Genomic DNA, 22,742 nt, shown 5'->3' on the forward strand with positions numbered 1-22,742 from the left:
TTAATGAAAAAATGTAAATGTTTAATTTAAAATTTACTTTATAGTATATTATTATTAGCTATTTAAATCATAGACATAATATTATATACTAATTTTTCTAAACATTGTTCTCATTGGCCACACTGATAGTTATCTGGTGTTTTGGCATCCTGTCAAGCACGTTCAGCCAACCGAGTACAATATATCCATTACTACCATATATATTATATTATGTATTATTATTTAGCATAATATTAGTCTGGTCTGATAACGCGGGTAATGTGTAATTGAATTTCTTGTAAATTCGCAAAAATAATATAATTATTGTTACATTTTAAAAATTTTTTTTTATTTATTTGTTTTTATTTTGATTTGTTCCATTTAATAGTATTGAATATTTTTTTATTGTTTTATGCTAAATCCGTTGTTACAATTACCAGTAGTTTTTCATAATTAACTAGTCACTAACTTTGTAATACACACAAATTCTGCTTTTAAGTTTAATTATATTTTCTTAGTCAATATGGAGTGTAGTTTAGCCTCAACATATACCAGTAGCACCGCAAAACCTTCTAGTGCTGTATCAGGTAATAGAAGTCCGGCAAAGTCTGGCTTACATGTCAATTTTACTGAAAAAGTAGAAGTAAAAGAAAAAAGAGAAAAATTTCTAACAGCCAAGTATGGTGCCCATCAAATGAGCTTAATAAGAAAACGTTTAGCTGTCGAAATGTGGCTGTTAGAAGAATTGCAAAAACTCTATAATTTACCTAAAGTAAGTAATAATCAATTAAATTTTCACGGATATTATATTATTATTATATTATTTTAGAGCCTTAGAAAGCAAATTGGAACCTAATATTAATATTAGTTAGGTATTATTTTTACTTTTGATAATTTATGAGGTAGGTAGATAGTTAATTATATTAAATTCTGATTTTATAATAAGTATAAAGTACCAATAGGTAGTCTAATTATTTCTGTGATAGGTGTAAGTACCTACTATTTACCTAACTATATTTCTTCACAAATTTAAACTGCTTAAAAATATTATTTCTTCTCATCTATAGTTGGATAGGTACCTCCTAATAATAATTTTAAAGGTTAGGTATTGTTTAGGTAAAAATAAATATATTTTACCTGCAATTGTATATTATATTATAGATAGCCTAACTATAGGCCACATAGGTACCAGATTTTTTTTTGTTTTTAGTTTAAATAAAATATTTCAATACCTACCTATTTTCTCATACATTTATAAGTTACAATTATTTTTAAAATATCACTATTTATTAAATTACTAACATAAGTTACAAATTTTAGGTATTTAATAATAGTACTATGTATTTTTAATTATTCATACCTTATATAGATTATTATTATTCAAATGATTTATTAGTTAAACCTAGCTAGGTACCCATCAGGTATATTTTATTAGTGTCTACAAGGGTATCTACTATCTAACTATAATCAGTGGAGTATAATAATCTATATTATGAATTAATTATTTTAGAGATTCCAGTAGTTTTATTATATTAATACAATTATTGTTATTAGCCTTAAAAATTAAAAATACAACTTTTTATGAAGAAAAAAAAAATGTTGTTTTGATAATTGTTGTTGTAGTGTATTGTTCAGAAGCAATTACTTTTCTTAATCTTTTGTTCGTCTGAATCATAGAAGCATAACAACAATAGCTTTCTCTGCTATACATTTATACTTAACTGTTTTTAATCCGTGTTTATATTTAAACTGAATTTCTATGTAAAATAATAATTAGTGAGTCAAAATATGACCTTTATAATACTTTTTGAATTACTATTCAAACAAAACTCGGCAAAAGTACTACTTATATTATGAACGTAGACTTATGAAATATGAACTATGAATAATGTCTGGTGATTACTTTTAATTTATGACTCATTATGGTTGACTGACCTCTGAAAATTCCTAATTGTTATTGACTAGTCAGAAACTCCGAACTCAGTTAGACTAAAACCAGTTTTCCATATAGTTCGTAAATCGTAATAAGTACCTAATAACTAATAACCCATATTGTAAACAAAATAAATTGTATAATAATTAATAATATTATTATGTATTATTCTATAAACAAACTCTATTTTTACTTAAGTTTGCAGTTGATAAGTATATTAATTTTAAGATAAATATAGATTAGCTTGTTTACGAAAAATAATTCTTTCTTGTCAATAAAAATAGTATTGTCTAGTAATTAAGATTATTATTTTATGTATTAGATTTTGTTAAACATAAACAGTAGGAACATTGAAGAGTTATTAAAATGTTTAATTAAAAACATGTTTATAATATACTTATAATTTATCGTAATTTATATACAGAATTTGGATAAAAATTCGGTGTCGTGTGTTCGTAGACATCTTTAAACAATACAAATTTCCATAATATCTATATGTTCACTTTTTATATTCATATATTATTATGATTTAATTTTTTTAATTACGGAATTAATTAGGTTCTTATTATAAAAACTATTAAAATTAATTTGAAATATGATTATTAAAATTTTAATTTTTAAATAATATTTAATAATTTTAATATATTAAATTATTATAATTTATAAAACGTTAAAATACATTATGTTATATTTTCCAACAAATATATTAAATTACTTTTTTAATCTAAATCCTATATAATTTAAGAAATAAGAGGACAAAGTTATGACTATGAGTTATGCTTTTGACTATCAGATCTGACACTCCATTTGTCGCGTAACATGTCAATTTTCATTACTAAATTTGTTCTATTTACTTTATATAATGCAAATATTATAGTATACTAATTACTAGTACCTACATATTAATACAATTAATAAGTAGTTTCGAGTTAAATGTTATTTAGAAAACAGGATCTTATATTCTTATCAAGTATCAATATTTTTATTTTTATATCGTATTTTTTATGGATAAGTGAGGTAAGTACAAGGTACAAGGTTTCAACAGAAACAGAATGCTTACGCTATACGTTATATATATTATAACTTATAACCATTCATGAATTCAATGAGTCATTTTCCTTTTCATTGGATTACATTACGTAACTTTGGTCTACAATATTCTACTCTGTTATTGTATAAAATTATTTAACTTTTCTTTGTATTCGTTCAATAACATATAAAAAACATAGTAAAAAGTATTGTCATGTGTTTGGATATCTGGCGCCATTGATTACGGCATAGCTTATCGATTTAGCGTTTATAATTATTTTCAATGTCATACATTTGTTATACATTTGTACACTTTCCAAAATAAAAATGAACCTACCGATACCCTGTTCAAAATAAAATAAGAAGCACATAGATTTACGTAACAAAACCAGTTTTGCCCTGGCCGCCTATGTGCTTCTTATTTTGAACAGGATATAGAAATGTATACCACAACTGACAAGAAGACAATGTGCGAAAAATTTTATCTGCCCGATTAACCAATGGCAACCAATAATAAACTTATTATTTCTCTTATATTATATAATAACCAATAGCAACCGTTCATAAACAAAAATGCCCGCCGCGCGCCGTAAATCTCAAAATCCCCGTTTGAGCACCTCCCCGGGTTGGTGGTAAGAGGGTGATAAATACTTTATGACCTATATTCTCATACTGTATACAAATCTAATTTTTATCGAGTTGTTACTAGTTTATTAAGTAATTAATTTTATATAACGAAGTATACCGTATACCTATATTTGTTTATAACGAGGTATACAACTAACTATATAAGTATTTTTAATTTAGATGAGTTACATAGACCTTATAATATATTAGTATAAGGTCTATGGATGAGTATAATAATTTCACATGAACGAGTATCATACGCGATGCATCGTACTAACGCGCGTTTTTCATTTACTTTGAAGTTCATAAGCGCCATATCTGCAAGGGAAACGCGCTATCGTCGGATAGATGCGTAATGCGTATGGATTTATCCAATGTAACTGAAAACGAGTGCGTACGATACGTCGTATGATACCTGCCTATGTGAAACGGACCTGAGAATGTGGACCAATATTTTGTGGTGTTCCCGTGAACCAATCCACTCCGTCCATCAAAACCTTATGAAATTAATAATAATTGATTAAAAACTACTAGTTAAAAATTTCAACTTATATACTAATATACTGAAGTTATTGGGAAATTATTCTGCTTCAGATACCCACTACCGTAAAGTAATGAGTAATGGACAGCGCATTCCTCGACGCCCTGCCCTCAATGCTAGGCGATCATAAAATAACCATATAACTGAGAAAAAAGAATATGAGGTAATGAACGGGTCCCGCATAAAAAACTGTATTTTACTACTTTGTTTCTTTTCTCGCTCACTCTATATCGTCGCCTGACTTTCTCTAGCTATCCATTAGTTTATAGGTCTATGCCTACGACATATCCCTTTAATAACCATTAGGTATGTCTAATTATTTTCTTCAAAATGTTGAATAAGTATTTACTATTTATCAACTTGTAAAGTTGTACGTTTTAAACTGTTGTTGGTGTATAAGAAGAAAACATTTTGAATTAAGAGTATTCGTAGTTCGACGCTATTTTTTAATTTTCTGTGGCTTCCACTTATCTTAGAATATTACTAGATCCTAACCCGAATGTATACTTTATACATTCATATTTTAAAGTTTACTCATGTCGTAGTACCGTTGGGGTAACCTAACCTCCGTTGGGAGGCCTCTACAGTCTGTCTAATCTGCCTTTTTATTTTTATTTATTTTAACCTATAAACCATCAATTGTTCTTATTGTTCTTCTTTTTTGTAACAGATTAAATAAAAAAAATATGAACCAAAAAATAAAAAAATATTTTAAAGTATATAAATTATAAAGTTTAGGAAATATATATTTTTATAAAACAATTAGGTATATTCATATAAAAAAATTAATAAATAATAAAAACCCTGGCACTCGGTCAATTTGTATTTTACATAAATTCTTTAGTCTCTAATTTGAGTAGGAACTAGGATAGCTGTAATAGTTATAAATACTTATTCTGAGACGTAATAAATAAATTATATACAAATTCGTACGATTAATATTATACTTTTATCAACTTTCTTTTAAAATGTATAAGTATATAAACATTAAACAGTATAAGTCACAGGTACCCATAACTCATAAGTACGGCATATTTATAAAAGTTTATAAGAAGGATAGATATTATGTGTACACCAGTACAAGTAGGTACTAGTGAAGTACTAATAAAAAAATTCGAGTGTATATGTAATGGTTTCGAGTGTACATTGTCACATTGAATAATAATTGAGTAAGTCACGAAAAACTATTCTGAGTAGAGACGGTGTGTAACCTCTATTTCTGAAAATATTTTATAATTTATTTATCTATTTGTAGTACGGCATGTTGAACTAATTTTTGACGAAACATTGCATATTATATTAAATTATTATAATATTACATCATACATATTACCTATATGGCTATATATTACCCATATATATTAATATGTTACTATAACTTTTAAGTCAATAGGTAGGTACCAATTAGTTTAGAACTAATTAAGTGTAACTTGGTTCGTGGCAGTATTTAATAATTTTTATAGGGAGGCGATAATCCATTGAATGGCATACGTAAAAGTGGGGGGCTTTGCCCCCACACCCTATTTGAGATTTCCAAAATTTGCTCACTAAATGCTGTACAGTTTACACTTTAAACACCATATATTATTCTATATTGAATACCAATTAGTCATTATTTTTTAGTTAGCTTTCAGCAATAAGTTATTACAGCTCGACAATTAGAACCCCTACTTTGTTTTAATAGTCATTTTTATCGTCATTTTATGAAAGGATTATTTGCAATAAAAATTATAATAATAATGTGTTAGGTACTATATTTAATTCGAAAAATATTTTAAATAACAGACAAACAGGACTTCTAAATTTAAATTTTGATGGTAGTGTCGAGGGATCCTAAAGTGATCTCCGTGGAACACAGTTTCAGAAACGCTGTACTAGAGTACTATACTCTGTTCAAAATAAGACCGGACCTCGGCGGCGACCAGTTTTCGTTCGCGACGGTCAGGCACCTCCCCCACCATAGATCTCGTGTCAGGCCGAGCCGCAGAAATAAGCCACGCCCATGCGCACAACTCGGCCGCCGAGGTCCGGTCTTATTTTGAACAGAGTATAGACCATTACTCCATTCCATAATAATATAATATATTGATTTTGGTATTTAAGTCTAAAAATATCTTGTTTTTATATTACAAATTTACAACTGTACAGTAATAACTAATGAGTAATACACCCGTCTCCTGCTCATGCAATCTTGCGTCGAGTGCGCTGAACAGCTACAGCTACAGCACGATAGAATATGAATCGGACAAAAATTCGCAAGAACTCGCCGCACTATAGCTGCAACATAGCGTAGTTTCAGTGGCTAATTACATTTTAACTGTTTTTAAATTTATTTACAAAACTTAAAAATACATTAGATAATAAATAATAAATATTAAACACGATTTAGTGTCTAGGTATATAAACTTATTTTCTTTAATAAAAAAGGCCAATGGAGATTGATACCCAAAATTAAAAAATACGTAAATACGCCGCTGGTTTGTGGTATAACCAGTTTAATATTGGTAGATATATTTTTAAAAGTTCATATTTTGTGTTGAAGTTAATATTAAACTTAAGGGGATTCCATACCGTGATTTTCTGTTTTTGTCTAACACACGCGTGACATAGGATTTTTGACGGATTCTTTGCCAAACATATCAATTGATCTAATGAAGTGATGAGAATTCTGAAAACAGATTTGAATTCGTCGTCAATATTACTTGAAATCAACTTTCCCACAATTTAGATTTTTTGATTTTAGCTTCTCCAAAAATTGAAATACAAAAATGTTTAAATACTCTTTTTTAATATGACGTTTTCTGGAATTTGGGGGATAATATCAAAAATGTGGGAAAATCGATTTCAAGTAGACTTGACGACGAATTCAAATCTGTTTTCAGAATTCTTATCGCTCCAATAGATCAATTGGAATGTTTGGCAAAAAACACGTCTAAAATACTATGTCGCGCGTGTGTTAGACAAAAACAGAAAATCACGGTATCGAATCCCCTTAATAGCGAACATTTTCCAGTCCTGCGAATTGCGATTACTACTTTTTCAGTTGTAGCATAATAAGTGTTTGCATGTTTTTTTCGGGCTATTAGATTTATTGATAAGTAAGCTTGAAATAATGTTCTCGTCACTACGAAGCATATTTGATGAATAATGATAAGTTTATAATATAATTTGGCAATTAAAAAAAAATAAATAAATACATTTTAACGTATATTAATTATTACGAGTTTTCGTTAGGTATTGTTGTATTATGTTTTTTAAATCCTTAGTTGACAAACATTTTTCCGTTTTTATTAACAAATAATTAATAAAAATTATAAAATATGAAGTATTTGTTTTTATAAAAATTGTGAGTAAATAAAAAAGCGCATATTTGTACCTACTTTGTACTGCACATTAAGTCCCGTGCACGAAATTAATTACTAAAACAGGGTAAAACCGTTTGAAAATGAATCGGTATAAATTTTTGAAAATTATTGTCATAAAAGTTTAAAATTCAGTCCCGTACACTAAACTTTTTTACAAATCCCTGTAAAATAAAAGTTTTGATTATTCTTGTTTTAAATTTTTAAGATGTTTGACTTAACAATCATTTTATTATACATAAATCGGAAAAAACCTAAAAAATGTAAAATTTCACGAAAAACACTTTTATGCTCGTATAATACCTACTCTTAATTATGATATTGTATGCAATATGCAATATGCATTGTATTTGATATTACTACCCAATACAAATTAGAAATTACCATATTATAAAGATTTAATATTAGATTGTGATTGTCTTGTAAAACATTTTTTAACTATTCGTTTATGATTTTCTGCGCATAATAATTTTGTATAAGCGTTAAATATATATTTAAAACATTTTTGGCACAAGACAAAACTCCAATATTAAATTAAAAAAGTTGTAAAGTTGTTTTCAAAATAATCTACTTAGAAGTATTTATAAAAACATGTAGGTTTTTAAAATTAAAAATATAATTTTCGAATAAAAAAAACTTATTATTCTGTAACATATTATGATAAAACTAAATAATAAAAATATTGCAAAATAATGATATTTTTTAAGTGCTGTATGCCAACATAGATAGTAAAAAAAACTATTATTCATATTAAACAAAATGTTGGATTTTAAAAAATGTATTACCGGATATGTTGTAATTTGTCAATCGCATTCCGTTTTTACTTTTAATAATATTTATAGTGTTTTATCACTTATCAGTTGAATTTGATTAATATTAACGCCCGCGCATCTTTTAGAAACTATTCACAAAATCACAACCGCTGAGTAGATAATATACTGTTCACATAACCATAAGCTAGTCTCACGGACAACTCCACGCGGGATGGCTAAAAATTAAAATATAATATGATTTTGCTTCCATATGCATAGCGAATTATACCCAAAAAGAGTTAATTAATCAAAAAATTTTCCCGGGTAACGCCGGGTTATTCAGCTATTAAACTATAAAAATGTTGGCCTTTGGGTCTAGGGTGGATGGTAGATGGTTTATTGTATGAATTGAATATAAATATAAATATCATACGGGAATAATTGAGTTATAATTTTTTTTCTAAATAAATTATATCTAGATACATTTTGTGTTATAAATTAGTTGTACTGAAATTGATGTACCTAATATTCTACTATTCTAGTACTCTAGTATTATAAATGCGTCATGAATCATGATGAGTATAAATAATAATGTTATATAATAGGTAGTAGTATCTAAAGACAATTCATATTTATATAGGCTGATTATATGCGATTTAAGAGAAGCGGCTCGTTGGTCTAGGGGTATGATTTTCGCTTAGGGTGCGAGAGGTCCCGGGTTCAAATCCCGGACGAGCCCACAAAAATTTTACAATTTTTTTTCAATCATAAAACACGTGATCACACAATATTATTATTTATTATTATAATATTATCTTTTCTTTGCGTGGTTTTATTATATCATGAATCATGATCATCTAAGATTTCTACTTTTTTTTTTCTTTTTATATATTGATTCATTTTTTCTTCACATTAAAAACATTGAAAAGAAACATCCTCATCTGTAGTTGTTCTAAATTTCTAATATCTAAAGCTAAACTCTAAAGCACTTCAAATTTTAACAATGTTAGATATTTTTGAAAAAAAGTAACAAATTTTACAATTTTAATTATTTATTTATACTGATATGGATATTATATCCACGATATGTCTATGGATATAATGGTCTAGAAATATAAAAGATAAAACCATTGTAGATTTTAATCGTCCTTGTATAAAACCTTAAAATATTAAAGACACTATTATATATAACCAGTACTTATATGCATTTAATATAGAGGATGAATTTAAAAAATATAAAATAATTACTTTTCAGTGAAATGGTTTCACTCTTTCCAATTAACCAATATCATTTGTAGTGTGTAGGTCCCAGATTATTGATCCGTATTCTAAAATAAAGCGAACCAATATGTCCCTTAAAATTTAATTCAAAATAATATTAACCATAGAGACTTAAAACGTTTCCACCAACACTGATTTTATTATAGAATTTACACAATGAAGGGCTGGCGTTAAGTAATATTTGTGATAATTAAAGACCGGATTTATATGTTTTTACATATCGTTACTGGGTCTATGCAGTCTTATGAGAGTAAAAAATGTGGATGATTTGTTCAATTCTGAATGCATTGAAAAAAGTTTTTTTTGCATATTTGAGAATATTTTATGGGTTAGAGAATATTTAACTCATTTAGCATATTTTGGAATATTTCGTAAACTGTGAGAAAAAATTTGTATTTATTTTTAATTTTAATATTACGGTACCCAGAAAAAATTTTTTTGAACATTTACAATTTTTTATTTTATCATTTCCAACTCTTACTAAAGTGCAATAATATTCCATTAGAATACGAAACTTTAAATACCTAATAATTAACTCACTATTAATATAAAATTGAAAAAAAAAATTTTAAATGCATATTAATGTAAATATAATGATGTTTATTGATTATTTTTGCTTTTTTTTGTATATTTTGCATATTTTAGCATATTTCTTAAATTATTAAGAGAATATAATGAGAATATTTTAAGGTTTTTTCGAGAATATTAGCATCATATTTAAGGTATTTTAAGAGAATATAAATCCGGTCTTTAGTGATAATGTAAGATTATTGTTAATGAAACACTGAAATTGTAGACTTTATAATTAAGGTCAACTGAACAAAGTTTTTCTCACTGCACTTGAAATTTATAATTCTTCGCACTTGGAACATTTACATTCTACCTATCTCAATTTTAAATTATAAAATAATTTGCAATCTAAGTACACAACAAATAAAAAAATAGGTAGTTTGATAAAAAATAAAGAAGATGTATAGGTACCAAAACTTTAAAGCTAATCAATTTTACTATTTATTATTTATTATGTGTAACAATATAATATAAGTCATATTATATTATTAATTATTATGTATTGTATTCAATTATTTAAATAGAGTACCTATGAAGTAGGAGATAAGTAGAAGTAGCACTAATTGTAGACAAAATAAGGGAGAATAGATTGAGATGGTTTTGTCATATAATGAGGACACGTCACTCGGTGGCAATGAAAGTGACTAAAATTAATGTATAATGAAAGATTGAGTGAGGAAGACCAAAAAAGAAATGGATTAACAGAATAAAGAATTCAGTGGCGCCAAACCTATAAACCAAGAGGGGCACTCTTTTTTTCAGTGGGTGGAGGTCCGTGAGTATCCTGACCCTATAAAATAAGTACGAATGGTCAGCATAAATATAAAAAGTATGCACTTAAATATCAATATCACTTTAACTATTATTAGATTGTAAGTATTTCTTGCCCTATGTGGGATTGTATCCTGCGAGTTCGCTTGTTCCGTAGTAGTTCACGTATTTAATTTTACAATACATAGTTTTTCTTATTAATTTGTAATATTGACAATAATATTTGAACCGGTTATTTTTTATTTTATTTATTTTTATTTATTCTTCAAGAAGATTATACAAATGCGTTTCATTGAGTGTAGGGTTGTCCCAGAACCTAAACCCGCCCATCACTATATTATAACCATGCAGGCTGAATTACATCCAATGGTTTTTGGATGTTTTAAAAGTTTAAGAGCATAAGTGCTTCACTTTATTACATATTAAATTAAGAGGATACTATACCCGCATGCGTTGTCTCCGTCTTACTAATGTACAACATAGCAAAAAACTATTTCGGGCGGGAAAGAACCATAGATAATATACTTCTTATACATACTGTATTTCCAAATTTGAAATATAATTGTTGCATTATATTGTTTAATTCTTCTTATCAGTAGAATGTTGGTATACCGTATACTTCCAGGCTACATGTAGTCTTTATGATCTACAGCAAGAGCATCATTTGGGGGGATGCAGAGTGTACATTTACACCAACTTTTTTTTTAAACGCCTTCTTTGGCCTGCCAACAATAAATATAAGTGCTGATATACCTAAGTGTTTTACATTATATATATTTTATATTTTTTCAGTATTGAAAAAAAAAATACTAATGTTTAATTTTCATGAATGTTTTATGTCGTTTTGTAGTCCCATGATATTTTAATTGATAAAATAATAACACAAACATTGTGAAGAAGGGTACCCATAAAATAAATTTCTGGTTTTATTAAGCTAGCTATATTATATATTTTGAGTATACAGGGAGAAAAAATGTGTATATTTTATTATAAAGGTGTTTTATACCGATACATTTATTTACCAAGTGTAAATACCACTATACACTGGTATCCACAATATAAAATAAATACACTAAAAGTACCTACACATAGTTTGTCAAAAATAGTAACAATATTGTGATATTTTCATACTAATATAAGTGACATATTAAATAAATTATATAAATGTTCTACAGTTTTTGTCCCCAATTGACCCCCCCCCCCCCAAAAAAAAAAAAAAAAGTTTTCTTTTTGGCCTGGTAATGATTTGAATGACCTGCAAACATTTTAGCACCAACAAAAAAAAAGTTGAAATGACGCCCCTGATCTACAGACATTGTGTATGATAAATTATAATTTATAAAAATTATATATTTATGTCTTATTCCAGAGAGACCCAGCAGTCGAAGGAATAGAGTGTGAAGTGGAAGTTGATATAGACGATCTATTAGATATGGATGACGATCGTCAGCGTACACAATTTCTTCAAGTAATAAATAATTATTTTATGTATTCAGTGAAATAATGAATACATCATTTTATTTACTAAAAATGAACAATATTTATTTTCAGAAACTCTTGTCATCAGCCAAATCTAAGGAAAATATCAAAGTATGTACAATTTAATTAGTTTACAGTATACTGTATACATCATATAAAACTACATTAATGATACTTTTTTTTTATTTATTTGGGTTAAGGCTTCGACTCTTCAGGTCATTAGCCTGTGGTACTTTGGGGGGGGGGGGGGGGGGGGGGGGGGGGTACTGTAGATTTGTTTACTCGTGATTTGTTTTGGCAGAATTTTTAATTTGGGCACCCCGTAGGTATCTGCCATGCCCGGGTGGGGGATGGCGGCACTTGTTCTCCGGACACCGTGACTTGCACGGAGAAAATGCCGCCCGGTGGTCAAGGATCGAACTCGGACCGGCTGTGCCGAATCCATCGCGTTAGACCACTCGGCCACCTTGTCCCCCATTAATGATACTTGTAGATTCATTTTTTTTTTTGATAAGTTTTAATTATGCAATTGTAAAAAAAAAAATATAAGTAGAAAAAGTTAAAAAACAACTCTTAGTTCTTACATGTGTGAGTATTGAGTATTTATACTATATTTAAAATATTAGTTTGTTTAATATATTGAATTTATATAATTTGGTATAATTGTTTGTATGTATACATATTATTTATATAATATTCTACTTATAATTTTTAATCAATTTGATTTTGCATATCTTATTAAATAAAAAGATTCAGTTTCTTATACTTTTTTTAGTTAAGTGTAATGTAACTGCTTATTTAATAATGGATTTTATTGAATTATTTGTTAAAGGAATTCATTGAGAGATTACTTGAAAAGATTAAAACATTATAGATGATAACAGGCGGAATACAACTACAATTATTCATCCGCCGCGTTAGCTCTTAACTGCCAAGCAAGAAATGTCAAACCTTGCCAATTAAATAGCATTGCATGCATTTTGGAGAACATATTTTTACTAGAAAATTATAATAAAAAGTACCGTCCAGATTTAAAATAAGTAGGTTTGAATATTGCATCCTAATGAGAAGTGACATAAAATAATATCTTTATTATATGTATGTTCTTTATTCAAACCAAACTGTTAGTGTTTTTTATTCAATCGGTTAAAAGAAATTTGTTGTATTATTTTTCATAATGTTTCAACATTACTATTGATGTATGTACATGGTTGTATGTGGTAGGGGCTTTTTAGATTAAGTTCTGGACATTTTCATCTGTTTCGGTAAAATGTTAATTATCCACTTACATAAATATTATTCAGCTACAATATCCAGTGAATACATATATTTAGTAATAACAAGTTTGGTTTATATAAAATTATATTGTATATACAAGTATACTAATGGTTAAGTACCTACTTGTTTTTCAAGTATATATGTTTTTAACTTAAATTAATGATATGCATTCACATTCTCAGTTCTTAAGACTGATCTTTTTATTGCAAACAAAAAATGTAATATTTATTTATTAATTAAAAGTATACTATCAATTAAAATGCACATTTTTACTTAATAGCGTAGAAACAGTAAAAGTAAAGAAATAATTTATTTTAGTTGAAAAATATATTTATAATAATTCAGTTCAAAAGTATTTTATATTCTTATAAATATTTGTTGTTTCATTTTTCTATATAGTTTATTTTTCTTTTATCTATATGGAAAATGATAACTTCAGCAAAGCCCAACTGTAAAATTAATATTATGCATAAATTATGAACTATTATGCTTAAATAATATAATTTTAAACTAAATTAAATTTTACATCTGTATATTGTTTGCCTGTAATTTTTTTTTTAATTTTTGAAAGTGATATTTTTGTTCTTGTTCAAATACTATAAACATAATATGTATGTACATTTACGCTAAACAGTACTTCTTAGCGGCAATCAATTTTTGTCAAACTCAGCAAACAATTATCCTTTCAGTGGACGTTTATTATTGTTATACATGGCAATATTCTCATCTGTCACCACCTTGTGCAGAAATGAGCATCCCATAATTCCTCTTTCGTAAATGGAGTATTGTTTGTAAATTATTTTTAATTTAATTTGTTTTTAATTTGAAAAAAAGGATGTATTTTTACTATTTTAGCTGTTATAAAAATACATTAATAAATAATTAGCATAAAAATGTTTTAATTTTTTATTTCTTATCAATTAAAACATAAGAGTTCAAGTTGTAAATAATTTAAAATTGAATATTTTTTATTTTTATGCTTTGTGCCACCAGTACAAAGGAGTATTCAAAACACTTGTTGAATACTTCTCCAATTCAAAATATTTTATATACACTAAGGTTCTTGAAGACATATCGCACCAAAATTGTAGGAAATATGCATTTATATATTATGATGCCTATTAAATCAGTCATCTTGCCAAACTACTTGAATCAATAGTTTTGAAGGCCCATTAATAAAATTATTATTGATGAACAACATGGTTTTCGCCTTGAGCGTTCTGTTATAACTTGTCATTTAATTTTTACTGAGTACGTTTTTGAGGCCTTCAGTAAACATTCACAGGTTGATTCCGTTTATTTGGACTTCGTTAAGGCCTTTCACCGCGTGTACATTGTTGAGCGTTCTATTAAATCTTGGGTTTGGTGAGCCTCTATTATCGTGGTTCAGTTCCTATTTGTCTGAGAGGAGACAGGTTGTCAAGATCAATGGCTTCTGTACCAGCCCAGTTAGTGTAACCTCTGGTGTACCTCAAGGCGGGCATCTATCACTCTTTGTTAATGGCATCAAAGATGTGATACAGCACAGCGAACTTCTGTTGTTCGCTGATGAGATTAAACTCTTTCTCCGTATTGGCACCGTTGATGATTGTAAACTCTTACAACATGATCTAGATGCTGTCGCTCATTGGGCCCGGGGACTAGGCTTGGAGCTTAGTATCCCTAAATGTCATACCATGACTTACACTTGTTCCAATGAGCATGTCATGTTTACATACACTATCAATGATATTGCGCTAAAGCAGCCAGGTGATTGTGTTATGGACCTTGGTATTACTTTTGATTGATCGCTTACTTTTTGTACACATATTGAGAAAGTTACTTGTAAGTTGTAAGGCTTTGAAGCTTCTCAGTTTTGTGAAAAGAATTTTGGCTGAATTTAAACTGTCCAGCTCTCTTAAGACGTAATATTTCTCTTTTGTTCAGTCTGTGTTGTAGTATGGAATAATTATTTGGGATCTGTGCACATTCAATGGTGGTAGTCAACTGGAAAGAGTTCAGGGTAAATTTTTGAAATTTGCCGCTTTCGCATTACGCATTGAGTGCACACCTCACGAGTATCAACCTGTGCCTCCATATGTCTATCCTATAAGACAGGAGGAAACAGGCTAATCTTACATTTCTTTCTAAACTTAAAAATGGTGGAGTCGATTCCCCTGCCCTCCTATATAAACTTAATTTCAGAATTCCAAGTTTCAATTCCAAATACTCTTTCCCTTTCCAAATTCCTTTTAGCCACTGTAACTATCTAACAAATTGTCCAATTGTCCGTATGATGAAACTGGCCAATGAGAATCCAAACATCTCATATTTGCTACCTTACTTTCACAAAGTTTACAAAACAAAAAAAAACTGCTATCTATGATTGTACAGTCGTACTATATCTATATTGATCAACTCTTAACACTTTAAAGAAATAATGTTAATTATCTAAATGTAATATAAAATGTGAAAATGCATGAATATGATATTCCTTAACATAACTTTTTGTTAAATATGCATTTGACACAGGGCTTTGTACTTAAATCATTGATTTGGGTATTGGGTACTGAATGTATTTAGGTTTTAAAACACCAGAATAGAAAACATATACAAATATTAAGGTTTTAAAAATAGTTATTATTTGAGTTAGTATGGGTAATGCAGGTGTTCAATAGTCCAGGAAAACATAATTTGTTATACTTATTTTTATTCAATATTTTTTTAAAAATTGTCATTGTATAATTATAAATTGTATTTATGGTTCAGTTGACAATACACGTCAACATTTTATATTATGAGTTCAGTTTATAATAAAATTTGGGTGCAAGACTAAAAAATGACAAAATATGCAATATAAAGTTTTGTTACTAAGTTTATTATCTTTCTTTGAATAATATACTACAGCAACAATTAAAGAATATTCAAATGCAATAAATCACAAACCTTGTTTATAACATATTTTTAAATATATTATTAATTATAATTTATAATGTCTGTGTCTTTAAGGCTAATAATTTATAACTATTATTGCAAAGATTTGTCCAATAAGTTCTTTATATAAATTTAATTAATATTTATATTTTATTATAAACAGACTTAAATCTATTTTGATTAATGAATAACAAGTCATTTCAAATTCATGATTAATATTTATTTTGATTAGTAAACATACACAATAAAAAATATTTTCATAAAAATAAAAACAATAAATAAAAAATATATTAATATTCCAATTTGACCAATAAATATATTAGTTCATTGGATTGGAAAAAATATTGTTTTTATGGAATGTGTAAAATAACAAAATAATTATTTAACTTACAAACAATAGCAATGTTAAAGTTGGAATTATAAAAAAAGTATAGGTATTAATAAATGTATAAATTTTTCAAAGTATATAAATGAATGTTAATGTTTAAATACTGGTGAAATAGTAAAATATATTGGAATTTTTCCAATTATTTAATAATATAATATATTAACCTGACATAACCATGTTAATAAATTCTTCATAGAGAACATTTCCTTGAGAATCTTCTTGTCCGGCCAATAATTGTTCAACTTCATCGTCTGTTAATTTTTCACCTGGTTCATAACAGAGTATTTATAACATAAAATTACATCATTGAATGAACATTTTACAGACAACCCCTAAAAAAGTTTTATACTCAATTTGGAGGTAAAAACAGAGTGACCAACTTATCTTACTATAAAGGTTTCTCCCTAAAGACTTAAGAGTATCTAAGTAATATAACTCTATACCATAGAAGTAGTATTTATGTGTATTTATAGTTATGATATCTTAAATAGTAATAACAAAATATTACTAGCCCCCTCTGCTAAATCTGTATGTTAATAAATAGTAATACAAAATTAAAATACCTAGACTCGTGAGAAGATGCCGAAGTTCTGCAGATGATATATATCCATTACCATCTTTGTCAAAATGGCGTAATCCTTCGTTAAAATCTTCGGCAGTATTGGATGATCGATTTTTTGAAATCGCTTGATAAATCGGTAGAAATACTTCAAATGTTATTCTTTCATCTGTAAGAAAATAAAATATCTATATTGCTCCAGCCTTCAGATGTTCAAAATAACCTAATATATAAAACTAAACTATACTCCGTCCAATGAGAGAATGCGCTGATTCAAATATTCAATACATCCCTATGCAACACCCTGCCATAGTGGAACTAGTCTATATGGCAGAATAGCCTATTTTTGTTATATAGGTAATATAAGTGTAAACTAAATGTAGTAAAATTAAGAATTGTACAATATAAGTATTAAGTATTCATTTTTATTTTATCATGCTATATTTTATAGAATGTTTTCAAAACAAATAGATATTTCTGGGAAAAAAATATCTTCTTAATATGATTGAGATAATATAATAACAGTTTTTAATAAAACGTTTACTTAAATCAAACTTTAAGTTAAAAACATTTGTATTTTATATATTTAAATTTTAAAATAGATTTTTGTAATTGTGACATGTTTAAAATTAAAATATCTAAAAAAAAAAAAATATTCCTATCTTTAAGTTTGATAGGAAATAGGTCAAGCCAATAACATATAGCACAAATTTGGAACCGCTGAATGCTAATTTGCTATGATGTATGTTTGTAAGACAGACAACACAAGCAGATGTAGCGTCATTTTTAATATAATTATATAGTTCAATAAAAAGGTTTACATCTTGCTACTATATGAATGGACCACACCTACAGCTGTAAGTGAATGTTGGGTCATTTTTTTAAATATTTAAATCTAAGATGAGTCAATTCTCTTGTATTGTACCGATTCCCACTTAGAATCTGTAAGAAGTTTGTCCCAACCTGTTTATTATAGATTCTTGATTTTAAAATGCAAAACCAATTTTTGATTACCAATTATTTATCCAGATTGATTATTTTTTTACCTTCAAGAATCAACAATTGAAGAATCAAGAGATGGTCATTAAGGTGGTATTCCAAATTAAAACATACCTATGGAAAGCTACCAAATAAAATCATATTTTAAATCCTTCAATTTTCATACTTCAATTTATGTAGGTAAGTAAAACATGTTTTTATTCATAAAGCTGTACAACATGAAAATACATTTTACCTGCTTTGTGTTGTTGAGTAAATTTATTGACATCAGATTCAGTTGGGTTTTGACCTAATGCTCGTAGAGCATTGCCAATTTGTGATATATGTATTTTGTTATCGCCTCGAATATCAAATAATTGAAATGCTTCCTGCATTTCTGAAAATTAAATCCATTTACATTAGTATTATAGTGTACAATTAAATGATTTATAATTATTACCATCCATTGAAGTTATAACTTTTACAGTATCATAATTATAAGAATACATTTTAGATAATATTTTAGAAAAAGTTATATTATTATTAAGTTAAGCTCGACCACATACTAGAGTATTACACTATGATGTCTGTTGTACTAAATAAATACACTCACTCTTTTTTAACCTTGTCACACAAATTTCTATTAGCTATGAGGACGGGTTTCACATTAGAACCAAATAAGGTAATGAGATTGTAGTCAATACCCTTGGCTGTACTACATTCATAATTCAATAATATACAGAGTGTACTTACCAGACAGATGTTCATCCGAATAAGACGCCTGTGGGCAAATTAATTAAAATTAAATTAATACAGTGAATAAACTCAAGAATATATTTGTACATTGATGTACATGTACAAATATTATAATATATTATACATGTTATTAGTTTTGTAGGTACAGTATTTTTTATTATTATTGAAGAAATTATAACTCTTACCGTTTTACTCATGGTGTTAGTTGTTTGATTTTATTATTTGAATTTATATTATTAATGTTAATAAACGTGTTACCAGTGATGAACGAGAAAATAATAATTCAGTTTTGTAAATTCTAAGATTTTTTCATTACTAGATTAGTCAATCATGATTCATTACTTAAGATTCTATGGAATTTTTATAAAAATAACAGTGACATTAGTCAGTTATTACAGTGATAACACGTATACAACAAACAGTATATCCATATGTGTAATAAATATTTACTTTTTATTGATCGTATTATGTGACATGTCATATTTTAATATTTATAATTCATTTTATTTTTAATTAGTAATTCTTAGTTAAAATATAGATTGTAATAAATTTAGACAATTAAATCTACCCAGGAATTTTTCATTTGGGGGGGGGGGGGTTCTGACAAAATAAACCATCTTAATTGTTATAAACAATATACCGATGTTTTTATAAACAATATGTTTTTTTAATTATTATTATTATTTTAAATATTAAATAAGTACTAATTAAGACATTATTTTACAAAGAAAAATTTAAGCGGCGTTTTATATACATGTTAGTAACGTAAATATCTGTGTCATAAATCAACTTCAGATACCTACAACGTTTTCATAACTTTCAACATCTTCTTGATAATATTTTACAAGATGATGAAGATCACTTTTATATAGCACATGGATTTATAAATACTTGAAAACCAGATATTATTTCTTTATGATTATTGAAACGATCATTTAATTGTTTTACATATTATAGAATCAATGTATGAAATAAAAATAGATACTCTAATAAATAATCTTCTGGATTTTCTGTAGAAAAATTATTCCTATGTTAATATAATCCATTTCGTTTGATAATTTCATTTACAGTCACTAAGATATATATCTGATATATATCTAAGATGAATATCTTAGTCCGTGCTTCACATGAATAATAAAAGAACGAATGCTTGATTATAATTTAGAAAAGTGGTTCTCACAATCGGTGTAACTGGCTTTAAATATGATGAATTCATAGACCTTATACAGTTATACTAGTATAAGCCATAGTCTATGGATGAATTATTAAAATTTTTAAGCATCCACTATCCACATTGGCCAAAATGGGGGGATGGGATGAGTATTTGAGTGGGCCTAGCCCACGCCCCTCAAAAAAATATAGTTTTCTAGTTGTTGGATCTGTGTTGTTATTGTTTTATAATATATATGTATGTATAATGTATATTGTTTAGCTTATATATCTATCCATAGGGTCAGAGACGTATTTAATGCAATTTCTACATAAGGATACAAATCTTGATAATTATTTTTTGTGATCATAGAGTACATTTTTGTGCAGTATTAGGTAAATCATCACTTGGTAAAGTTAATAAAAAACGTCTAAAATGCACACATTCATTTGAAAATGTAGAGGCAAGATCGTCAAGGTAATACTTTTGTAATTTTTCAGATGCTTCAGAAACTTTAGATGGTGTCAAATTAGCAATATTAAAAAAAATCAAAATTTTCACATACTTGTTCATAAGCAGTTATTCGTTTTCTCAGTTCTCAATTGAGTCCATCTATAATTACCAAAAATGTTTTTATTTTAAACGTTTGACAACCATCAAGTTCAGTGTCACTTCGACTTGTTTCATCATTCATTAATTTCCGTTTTTTTTCTTGACATTCTTTATATAATTTATATCAAAATGCTTTCCAAAATTTATCACCCCCAAGTATTTTTATTGGGGACACAACCCCCCCCCCCAAGTCGTGAGATGTTCTGTTTTTTCTAATAGATATATACATTTTCTAAATTTTGTTAATTGTTAAAAGCGTTATTCAAGACTAAAAACTTTTCACACTAAGATACTATAAGATAAAAATTATTTTTTTTAAATAAATTACAATATTTAGGTACTTTAATATACAAGGTGATAATTTAAGCATGCTCATCACCATTTTCCTATTTAATAGTACCTTTTATTAATCCTTTGAATAGTTTATTCAAATTTTGATTTTTAAATATACTTAAGGACCATATTGTCCATATTATTAACTCTTGAGGTTTTTTGTACTACCTACTTAAGACATTTCTGTGGCGATACAAACTTCTGTTTTTTAGATTCTGAGCGAAGCGATGAATGTATTGATTTTACAATGATGGTGTTTTTTTTTTATTTTTTATTTTTTTTCTGTCATCACCTTTTAGGACTTGTGAAAAGTGCTTGGATTTCTTCAACAGTAACTTTTCTGATAGGAAAGTGAATCTAGTTGGTACTTTGGGGGGTCAAAAGTAAAAATTTCCCAGTAGTTTTCAAAAGCGACGTGAAAAACAAAAGAAAAATTAAGGAAAAACGGGAAATTTTACGCAAAATCTGTTTTCGAGAAAATCGATTTTGGTTTTTGGTGTAACTCTAAAACAAATGACCGTAGGGACATGAAATTTTGACTGAATGTTTATATTAGCATTTTCTATACACCATAAAATTTTGAAAATATTTTGACTCTTTTTGAGCTGTTTACGGCCATTGTCAGTTTTCAATTTTTTTTAGTTTTTTTTTCTATAAATATCAATAAAATTTTATCTGTTGAGTAAAAAAGCTTGAAAATTTAATAGAAGGCTCCCAGGTTATTGTTTCAAAGGCAGATGAAAAAAATTAAAAATCCTTAGTCACAGTTTTTAATTATAAGCATTTAAAGTTCAAATTTTGACAACATTTATCAAATTTATAATTTATTAATTATTTTGTAGTTAAAAATGTATAAAATGTTTAACTTTTATGGCTAAGGATTGCAAATTTAAAACAAGGCTCCACGTAAATAGGTCATATATAAATTACTTTATTCACAATAATATCATCAAATATACTTGGTAATATCATAGGCTGACTGACCGTTTTCGCTCAGAATCGTTTTTCTTATACAATGATATTATATCATTGAATTCAATTTTAACACCATCCATTACAGTGACCCACTTGTAACCTACTGTACAGCAGAGCGACATCCACTTAACCACCTTTTTGATAATTTTAGTTATTAATATTAATTTATTAACATAAATAATTTGTAAAAATGGCCTAAAATATTTAAATATATAATAAATGCTAGTTCCAATATTACATTTATTTTATATTTTTGTAAAACCATTTCTAAGGACTATTATCCTTAGTACAAACTATTTAATAACTAAGAAATTACTCATTCAAATTTTGAATTAGGTAGGTACATCAACATTTTCAACTGTAAAGGAGGGTGGGGGAGGAGGTTCTAATTTGAAAAACAGAAATTTTTATCACTACAAGATACTTCTTAATTAAGAATTTGATAAAAATCATTTGGTTATATTTAAAAATTCAAA

General features: G+C 27.3%; 2 protein-coding genes and 1 non-coding gene across 4 annotated transcripts; 2 read left to right on the forward strand and 1 right to left on the reverse strand.

The window, feature by feature from the left end:
• Window positions 1–226: 226 nt before the first annotated feature.
• Window positions 227–14,497, forward strand: LOC132950240 (protein phosphatase 1 regulatory subunit 14C). Its single transcript, XM_061021565.1, has 4 exons — window positions 227–751; window positions 12,215–12,313; window positions 12,397–12,435; window positions 13,157–14,497. Exons 1-4 carry the CDS (start codon window positions 503–505, stop codon window positions 13,196–13,198), a joined length of 429 nt encoding a protein of 142 aa, XP_060877548.1. The 5' UTR covers window positions 227–502; the 3' UTR covers window positions 13,199–14,497.
• Window positions 8,891–8,962, forward strand: Trnap-agg (transfer RNA proline (anticodon AGG)). Its single transcript has one exon. It is a non-coding gene; the product is annotated as a tRNA-Pro (tRNA).
• A 2,216-nt stretch (window positions 14,498–16,713) lies between the features above and the next one.
• Window positions 16,714–19,563, reverse strand: LOC132950239 (myosin-2 essential light chain-like). Of its 2 annotated transcripts, XM_061021564.1 has the most exons (5): window positions 19,382–19,563; window positions 19,194–19,221; window positions 18,697–18,837; window positions 17,467–17,631; window positions 16,714–17,169 (listed from the first exon to the last, which is right to left on the reverse strand). In XM_061021564.1, exons 1-5 carry the CDS (start codon window positions 19,391–19,393, stop codon window positions 17,063–17,065), a joined length of 453 nt encoding a protein of 150 aa, XP_060877547.1. In that variant the 5' UTR covers window positions 19,394–19,563; the 3' UTR covers window positions 16,714–17,062. The 2 variants fall into 2 exon arrangements, with proteins under 2 accessions (XP_060877547.1, XP_060877546.1); XM_061021563.1 differs by lacking the exons at window positions 19,194–19,221; window positions 19,382–19,563 and adding an exon at window positions 18,901–19,060.
• Between the last annotated feature and the right edge of the window lie 3,179 nt (window positions 19,564–22,742).

This window comes from Metopolophium dirhodum, chromosome 8 (assembly GCF_019925205.1).
Source record: "Metopolophium dirhodum isolate CAU chromosome 8, ASM1992520v1, whole genome shotgun sequence".
Lineage (NCBI taxonomy): Eukaryota > Metazoa > Arthropoda > Insecta > Hemiptera > Aphididae > Metopolophium > Metopolophium dirhodum.